The 8,170-nt window shown below is 39.5% G+C and overlaps 2 protein-coding genes across 2 annotated transcripts in view; one reads left to right on the top strand and one right to left on the bottom strand.

Annotated features, from left to right (window-relative positions):
• The window catches only part of LOC103385779 (sodium- and chloride-dependent GABA transporter 2-like), a 5,913-nt gene extending 3,732 nt beyond the window's left edge, over window positions 1-2,181 (top strand). The window contains exons 9-15 of the mRNA XM_025059892.1: window positions 1-65; window positions 152-264; window positions 384-521; window positions 721-823; window positions 908-1,008; window positions 1,218-1,388; window positions 1,572-2,181. The exon at window positions 1-65 is cut by the window's left edge and continues 15 nt beyond it. Coding sequence (XP_024915660.1) covers window positions 1-65; window positions 152-264; window positions 384-521; window positions 721-823; window positions 908-1,008; window positions 1,218-1,388; window positions 1,572-1,727 — 847 coding nt within the window. The 3' untranslated portion in view covers window positions 1,728-2,181. The remainder of the gene's footprint in view (window positions 66-151; window positions 265-383; window positions 522-720; window positions 824-907; window positions 1,009-1,217; window positions 1,389-1,571) is intronic.
• A 4,647-nt stretch (window positions 2,182-6,828) lies between these two features.
• Window positions 6,829-8,170, bottom strand: part of LOC103385781 (green-sensitive opsin-like) — a 2,293-nt gene continuing 951 nt past the window's right edge. The window contains 4 exon segments of the mRNA XM_008319770.3: window positions 6,829-7,292; window positions 7,393-7,632; window positions 7,725-7,890; window positions 7,982-8,164. Of these exon segments, the coding sequence (XP_008317992.1) occupies window positions 7,188-7,292; window positions 7,393-7,632; window positions 7,725-7,890; window positions 7,982-8,164 (694 nt within the window). The 3' untranslated portion in view covers window positions 6,829-7,187.

Raw genomic sequence — 8,170 nt, 5'->3', positions numbered from 1 at the left:
CTTCTCGGTGCTTGGTTTCATGGCGAGAGAGCAAGGCGTGGATGTCTCGGTTGTGGTCGACTCAGGTTTGACATTGATTTGTTATGACATTTCAGACATTTCCTGATTGTTCTGTAAAATATGAACGTGATCCGGGTGTGTTCCTCCGCAGGCCCTGGTTTAGCATTTATCGCCTACCCCCGCGCTGTGGCAATGATGCCCGTTCCTCAGCTCTGGGCTGTTTCTTTCTTCATTATGATCATCTTCCTCGGACTAGACAGTGAGGTAAGCAACATCAGGTTAGAAGCACAGGGTGCGAGGTAAAAGGTAAAAAATAAAAATTAATAATAATAATGTTTAACTCCTTGAGATGAGTTAATTTGTTTGTTTTTATGTTGCCATAGTTTGTTTATCAGGAGGCGCTGGTCACCACCATCTCCGACCTGTTTCCGTCGTTCTTTCACAACCAGTGTCGTCGAAAACTCCTTCTCCTCGCCATCAATGCTGGAAGCTTCTTTGTTGGCCTCTTAATGGTTACAGAAGTGAGCGCTTTATCGACCAATAATATTCACCAAATAACCAAACCCTCTCCTCTTTCTTTTGAGGGAGTAACATCTGCAGGACCAACAAATATTTACCAGTTTTTTTTCGGCTTGTATTTTGTACAGACCCAGACATTGTCAAATACTACGCAGATGATGCGCTTGTCTATTGATACGTTCTGATTTCTCTCAATTGCAGGGAGGTCTTTACATTTTCCAGCTCTTCGACCAATACGCCTGCACCGGGATGACGCTCTTGTTTTTTGCTGTTCTTGAGTCGACCTGTATTGGCTGGGTCTACGGTGAGGAGCTGTTTGTTGTAACACTGTGTATAAACACAAAGAAGATTATTATTACTATTATTACTACTGACACTCCTTTTAAAGGTGCAGATCGTCACTATGACAACATAAGGGATATGATTGGATATCGACCCTGGCCTTTAATGAAATACTGCTGGAAGTTCTTCACGTTAGCAGTCTGCACTGTGAGTGTTGAAACCGTTCTTCTTCAGACGTTGTTCGAGGCTGAAACTATTTCTCTATCTGTGTTCATTCAGACCTTGAAAGTGTGCGTTATTAGGAAATGTTGTCGTTCCGCCTCGTGGTCAAAGGTTGAAACAGATTTCAACGTCGTCTCAAATGGTTGATTTTTAGTTTGATTTCACTGTCATTCTTTCCCCTCTTATGTTTTCAGTTTACATTGATCTTCACGCTGGTCAAATACACTCCTCCCAAATTCAATAACAACTATGAATACCCCTGGTGGGGCTACACCATCGGAGGGTTTCTGGCCCTTTCTTCGGCCCTCATGGTTCCTCTGTGGATGTTTTATTCAGTCAGCGTCACTCCTGGAACACTGACACAGGTACGGTCACGTCAGCTTCTCTAACGACATTAAAGTTAATTATCAAGATGTTTACTGTTAGTGAACATAAACCCATCAAAGGTTCATAGTCATTGGTGTTTGATCAGGTGACTTGACATTTGTATTCTGTACAGAGGCTAAAACTCCTGTGCACTCCTAAGAAGTATATTGTATTCTGTACAGAGACTAAAACTCCTGTGCACTCCTAAGAAGTTAGCGTTGGAAGACTCACGCAGGAAAGGAAAGACTCACGAAGCGTTCCAGTCTTTCACCAACTTACACACGCTTCGCCGCACAGATAACCAGGCGGACGGTACGGAGGAAACGTCTTTTATTTGAACCACAATGGACAGAAAAAAAGTATTAAAGATTGTGTTGGTAGCACGGCTAAAATGGCCGTCACTTCATTTTATGTAAGGTTTTTTATTTATTACGCGGGTCTCTAGCATAAAAACATGGAATTATCTCTGCCAAATACATTTTTTTTTCGTAATTGTGGTAAAAGTGCTTTTGTCTTATTGTTTACACTGGACTGTCAACACAGGCTGCAACTCAATACATTAGTGCTGGGCAACATGAAGCGTTGGTCTTCAGCTTACACTCTAATTATACTGCTTGAATGAAAGACTGTGTTGCTCAGTCCCCACCCCGTCTTTCAAAGTGCGGGGGTGTTAGAGCATAAAGGAATGTTTTTGTTGTATTATACATTGCATGGATAGATATTTAAATGTAATTTAAAAAAAACAAAAAAGGTGGATTTTGCACAATAAAGTCAATTGTTGCGAAAGTATTCATCGAGTTCGAAAAGAAAATAAAGAACTAAATGTTCAGATTTAACTTGTCAACGGTTGAATATGTCGACGGTTTGACAGATAAACTCATGGTTCATTTTTTTCGTAAGGTATCGTATGTATTTTTAAGGTGTTCTTCTTAAATAACCGCAGATTTAAGACGCAACTGCTGCAAGAGAGCAGCGACTGCGCTGCTTTTGCGCAGGTAGAAGCGCTGCTGCGCCTTCCAATGAAAAAAACAAACAAAAACAAAACAACTGACGTTTTAATTAATAATACAACTATAAAAAAAATAATTACAGGCTTTACACTCGTGTGTTGTACGTGAGTTCAGGTCATTTGAACATGATTAAACATGCCGCCTTTATTGTTGCGTTTTTCCCCGAGGTGTGGGTTCAACCGCGCCCACAGTTCCCGCAGTTCCTCTACTGATGAGTTTATTGAAAGACAGACATTTTTTCACCCATTGGTTGGTGTGATACAGGATGCTATTGAGTAACTGTTGGTGACCCATTAGCAGATTACTGACACATCCTGTGGAGTGGTTTCAATAGACTTAACCTGCGCAGAAGTGTGTTAAGAGTTCGGTAGCTGTTAGAAAGAAGGCTAATTCCAATTAACCTGCTATTTACACGCAACTTTGGACACAAGGCGGCAGACTGTACTGTCACAGGCTTTGTGAGAGCTGTGTCAGGCACACCATAACCGTATCACTCTCATTTAAGACTCAAGTCTTCCTGCGTATCCAAGGACCAATTCTATCTATCTATCTATCTATCTATCTATCTATCTATCGATCTATCTATCTATCTATCTATCTATCTATCTATCTATCTATCTATCTATCTATCTATCTATCTATCTATCTATCTATCTATCTATCTATCTATCTATCTATCTATCTATCTATCACTACTGAATGACTAGTTTACTTTCGCACATGAAACAAAAAAATAATAAGGAACATACAGTTTGTAACTGTGTGGTTTTACACTGTTAGACTGACATGGTGTGATTTGATATGAACCATCTCCAACTGCCATAACCTTTGTGATAATTATTTTGGCAACAAGCATCAACGATCATCAGAGTTTAATCATCTTTTCTTAATTATCCTTAATTTGTCCAACAAGATGTTGTTTGTACTAAAAATAGTTTCCTCATGTCTGGTCATGTATACATATACGATAGTATGACTCATCAATGAATGATTTCTGCAGGTGTGTGTGTGTGTGTGAGGTGGTGGTGGTAACACAATCCTCTCACCACTTTTAGACACTTAATTACCATGAAACTACAGATTACCCCTTGGTTTCTGACTACAGGTCAGGTGGAACTCAACAAGTGTAGAATGTTATATTTTAGATAGACTTCTATCTATAAAGAATTGATAGAAGAGATATTGTTGGAATTTTTCGCTGGAATTTTGCAGTTTGAACGGCATCGAGTTTTTAAAAAACAAATGTTGAAATGATTGGGGGAAAATTTGAATTCTTGCTCTGAGAATTTCAGGCTCCAGTGTACATTACAGTACAGTATGTGTGTGTGTGTGTGTGTGTGTGTGGTTGCACGTGAACGTTCTAATCTTTTACGTCAAGAACATTTTTCGGGGGAGATAGTGAACGCCTCTAACGTGCCACCTCACATCCAGACAACATAATCCATCCCTCTCATTTACGTACGAGGTGTAAATCCAATTTGTGGGGATTGAAGATTAAAGGGCGCTGGACTTCAGTAGTAACAGCTTGATCTAGTGGCAATTTTTGGATGCTAAGCAGATAAACACAAGCTCTTTGGAGTGGAAATCCTTCTGGTGGAACTGGCATTAAAATGAAAGCTGTGTGACAGATGGCTTTCTGTTGGAGTTTCATTGGTGTTAGCACAGGTGACTCTGTCAGTGCTCATTAACACGTGGTCCACCTTGTCTTCACTGAACCAACACCAGTTAATGTCTGCACCTTAGGCACATCCAGTCAAAGACAAAGTCAACTTTATTGTCATAAGATATGGAATTCTATTACTTTACAAACAGATTGTTCATATTTATTCACTTATACATTTGTTAACATTCATTCATTCTAATGAGGTGTCTCTAAAATATTTATTTAAAAATTTAAAAATCATTTTATTTCTATTACTGAGCATCAAACGTGTTAAATTTACATGGAGAGAAATCTGTCATAACTTACAGTATATGACCTTGTCAATGATAAATTCTGACTGACAGAAAGGTCACGGGACAGAAAAGTAAGGAATAGAGATGTCCAATATTAACATTTGCTGATATTGGCGATATTGTCCAAACACTTGATTTACGATTCCGATAACAAGCGATACTGACCGTCACATCCTCTGTGCAAAACCCAGGCATTGTTTTGTCGGTTTTTCATTATCGGAGGAAAAACCTGATAGTGATTCTTACTGACGTTACACAATTATGCTAATACCTTTACCGTAACAAATTGTTTTTTTAGTTTTCAAAAAGAATATTTTTAAATGTTGCACTGAATGGAACTGAATACAACTTCCCTGTACCTCATTTATAACAATGATAAAGATCTTGAGGAAAAGATAAGAATAATCAAAGATCCTGAGTCTAATACAGTTTCATCTCATCTAATATTGATTTCATTTTGTTTGACTGTTGACCTAATTCTCTCAGGGGTTTTTTTTTTTCACCCTCTTCCCATTTAGCAGGAAGTATTTAAGAAGCTTTGCCATCTCGACATCGTCGCCACCGTCGAGAGTCAGTAAGCTGCTTTGAAGCTATAATCAGAAGAGAATGTATGTTGGTTGACACTTCTGCAAAATGACAACCAGCAGCTTCAGTCTTTGAAGAAGAAGTAAAAGGAGCTGCTCAGCGATACAGTTTTTTTATCTGGAATTTATAGTCCTGACTTGAATAAGAAGCACAGAATTATATAGTGCTGTATTATATATTAAATGTTCAAGGTAGAACACAAATATTTCAACTCAAGCAGCAGAGAGATTCTTTGGTTCCTGTGAACGTGACAGTAGACTTAGCCCCACCCCGAATGCTCTCATTGGTTGGTGAAAAATGAGGACCCCAGTCCCAGGTTAGAACTGTGCTCAGCACCGGTTGATACATGTATGTGCAGGTGCAAAATGTATATACTTAATACACTGTAGTGTTATACAAATATATCTGGGTGCCCCCCTCCCTTTTTTTCCTCCTTTTTATTCTCTATTAAAGCAGATGTCATTTGTGTTATAACTGTAAAAGCTTTCTTTCACAGAAAGGACAAACCTATTTTCTTAATGTGTATTGCTGGAAAAAACATAACAGCAGGTAGATGAATATGTTTCATGTGTGTATTTATGTGTGACTAATCTACATGGTAATAGTGCAGAAAAATGTCAAGAAAAATATGCAAAATTATAACTTCATTATAACCAAATTCAGCTCGACTTGTCAATACTGTGCTTTTTTGTGATGAGTACAGTATAGTAATTCTGCCTTAAAATAGAAATTGTAATCTAATTATTTTTCACCAATTAATTAACAGAAATAACGTGTTAATCCCTACAGCCGTTATTTTAATATATTAACTCGATATGGGCCTTCATTGGAGGTTTCTACTCTGTGGCTGGGGTGGCCCCGTGACTGCCATGTAAGAAAGAAGGTATAACATCGACGCGATTCTTCATAATAATGACTATATGTACTTTATATAATTTACAATTTATTATAATTAAAGGCTTTACAAAAAATATCATATTGATCCGACATTCGTTTATTTTATTTTTAAATACCAACTTTCAAGGAGTTTCAAGTAGGCCCTAATTTGGGCAGAATCCTCTCGGAAGAGGGGAAAGACGGAGCTAGGTGAGGGGACGCACTTCCGGTGACGCGCTGGATTTGAAGTTACCTTTAACGTTCACTCATGAGGAAGAAAATGGCCACAAGGCCAGAAAGTTTGTTGGAGTTTTTCAAACTATCTGGCGACTAGGATCCCAAACATGGACGCTACACGGACCGTTGTGGACAGATAGGCTAACGTGACGGTAGGAAGAAGGCTCTTTTTGTTCTCCGCGCTGTTTGTGTTGATTATCGATTATAAGGGTGGCTATCGTTGCAATGTACATGTCAGCCTATCGTGGGTTTACATTTCCGTGTGTGTACATATCTTGAATCACACAAGTTAAGTAGCCTAAATAAGTTGGAGTTTCATTTGTGAAGTTGTTGTCGTCACTTTTTGTGTTGAGTGTTTGTCTTATCCGGTTGAATTTTGGTTAAGTACTTGTTACGGTTTGTGAAAACATGAGGCCTTGCAGTGATATGTTACATAAACACCGGATGTGCTCCACTTAAGTTAGCCAAAGAAGACTTTACTAGTAAATCTCTGGTCAGTGACCACTGCAAACATCTAAACAGAAAAGGCATTTAAGTATTTTGTCTTGTTTTTAAGCAGTTACTATATTTTTTACCCCCTGCAAAAACCTTTGTTTCCTTTCTCTTCATTTTCTTCTGCAGTTACTATGTTCCCCCCGCTTGCAAACACCATGTTGTGGACCTTAATGTTTTCCTCTCTTATGACCACGACACCATGTTGTGGACCTTAATGTTTTCTAAAGACAGAAGGATTTTCACTTTTCAAGGCCCAAAGAAAGTAATCCAGTCATTGACGGTCTTTTCATAAATGCATTTATTTATCTACACATTTTTTTATATTTACAATTTTTGCCATTCATAATGTTAAAGTCAACACATACAGAATATAAAGTATATTTTTGAATATTGGGTGATATCGTGATAAGACATATTTCTGTGTGCCATCATGGGGTATTCCAGTTGATTATGAGATCATTCACATCAACATTCAACATCCTTCAAATAAAGGATGAAAAAATGCAGCCTGTGAGTTTGGTCCCTGTAGTCGTTTGTCATGTAATTTATCCATCCCTGAAACCCAGTCAGTCCATCTTGGGGATAACTCCTGATGGAAACAACTGCAGGAAGAAAAATGTCCATGATATTGAAAATGTCTTATGCTGTAGAAACAGAGGACACTTCTGTTTTGCTGGCAGAGACTGAGGTCTCATCCTGCACCATGCCGCCCATTCCGATCGCACTCAACATGCAGTTACGGAACTGAAGAAGAGAAGAGAGAAAAAAAACAGAATTGAACACAACAATTACTAAGTCTCTGTGTCAAACTTACATCAGTGTGAGTGCCTTTAGTTTAACCGACCTGTTTGTTCATCAGCACGTAGATCACTGGGTTGTACAAGGCTGAGCTCTTGGCAAAGAAGGCCGGGATGGATGCAGTCAGGGCAGTGAAGGAAGCACCTTTGTTCATGAAGATCCAGCCAGTGAAGGTGGCATATGGTGTCCAAGCGATCAGGAAGCCGAACACCATCAGGATGCACATGCGTGTCACTTCCCTCTCGGCCTTCTGGGTGGACTCTTAGTCCTGCTGCTGGGCTGCAGCCTGAGGAGGAGGAGGAGGATTGAAAGACATTTCTTCACCAAAATATTTAAAACATGAAATCTGAGGCACTGATGACTTGAAAGATAACTCACAGCTTTGACTGTCAGCACCAGACTTCCATAAGTAAAGAAGATGACAAAGACAGGGACGAAGAAGTGGACGACAAACATGTAGATGACGTATGATTCGTTGTTGAAGCCTGGAGCCAGAGTGTAGTAGTCAGGTCCACAGGAGCACTGCATGCCTTCGGGCATGTATCTGTGTGAGAAGAGAGGAATTCAATTGTAGCTTCTCGTGGATATAACATTAAATGTCTTATTTAAAGGGACAGACACAGATAAAAACTCACCTGGACCAGCCAAACAGGGGGGGTCCTGCACATGAAAAGGCCATGATCCAGGTGAAAACGACTCCGGCTGCTGCGTGGGCTCCAGTGAACTTGAAGCTTCCCATAGGTTTGCAGACGACAATGTACCTCTCGACAGCCAGGACCACCAGAGACCACAGAGCAACCTCACCTGTGGTGAGAAAAGGTTAA

This window comes from Cynoglossus semilaevis, chromosome 11 (genome assembly GCF_000523025.1).
Source record: "Cynoglossus semilaevis isolate Cse_v1.0 chromosome 11, Cse_v1.0, whole genome shotgun sequence".
Classification (NCBI taxonomy): Eukaryota; Metazoa; Chordata; class Actinopteri; order Pleuronectiformes; family Cynoglossidae; genus Cynoglossus; species Cynoglossus semilaevis.
The sequence above is the reverse complement of the archived record's forward strand: the minus strand, read 5'-3'. Positions and strand labels throughout refer to the sequence as shown.